Here is a 516-nt window from a genome sequence, read left to right as displayed (position 1 = left end):
GTGGAGGCCGGGCCGGGCCTCCCTCGGGCGTCTCCGCAGCTGGCGCCGGGGCCTCCGGCCGGGCGTGGGAGGGTCCGGCCTGCCCCGCGACCCGGAGCAGCAGCGGGGGGCTGCCGGGACCCACGGCGTCCGCATCGCCATCCTCCCGCAAAGGAGACGTAAGCTGCCGAGCTGCGGCCCCCGCCGCCTTGGCGAGCCTCTGGTGCCGCGCCGGCGCTCTCCGTGGGCTGCCCCGGGCCACGAGAAGCGCCGCCCCTGTTGAGCGGGCCCCAGGCGGGACGCGAACGTCGGGAGCCCGGTGGCCCGCAGCCCCGTCCAGGCCCGAGTTCCTCCTCTTTAGGGGAGGCAGAGCTCGCGGGGCAAAGGCCGTTTCCCGCGGAGTCCGCTGGCTCACGCCCTGGAGCGACGGGCCCGAAGTTGCAGTCCACGTCCGAGGTGGGCCCAACAGCCGGGAGGAAGAGGAGGGTCCCGGGTGGGCTGGGGGTGGAAGCACCCGGGGCGCTGCGGTTGGGGGCG

The 516-nt window shown here is 76.7% G+C and overlaps 1 protein-coding gene across 1 annotated transcript in view; it reads right to left on the bottom strand.

The window, feature by feature from the left end:
- The window catches only part of LOC103277199 (leucine-rich repeat-containing protein 37B-like), a 42,783-nt gene that overhangs the window by 37,401 nt on the left and 4,866 nt on the right, over positions 1–516 (bottom strand). Inside the window, 1 exon segment of the mRNA XM_021707323.1 lies at positions 92–501. Coding sequence (XP_021562998.1) covers positions 92–501 — 410 coding nt within the window.

This window comes from Carlito syrichta, unplaced genomic scaffold (genome assembly GCF_000164805.1).
Source record: "Carlito syrichta isolate Samal-C Ts95f unplaced genomic scaffold, Tarsius_syrichta-2.0.1 Scaffold316506, whole genome shotgun sequence".
Lineage (NCBI taxonomy): Eukaryota > Metazoa > Chordata > Mammalia > Primates > Tarsiidae > Carlito > Carlito syrichta.
The sequence above is the reverse complement of the archived record's forward strand: the minus strand, read 5'-3'. Positions and strand labels throughout refer to the sequence as shown.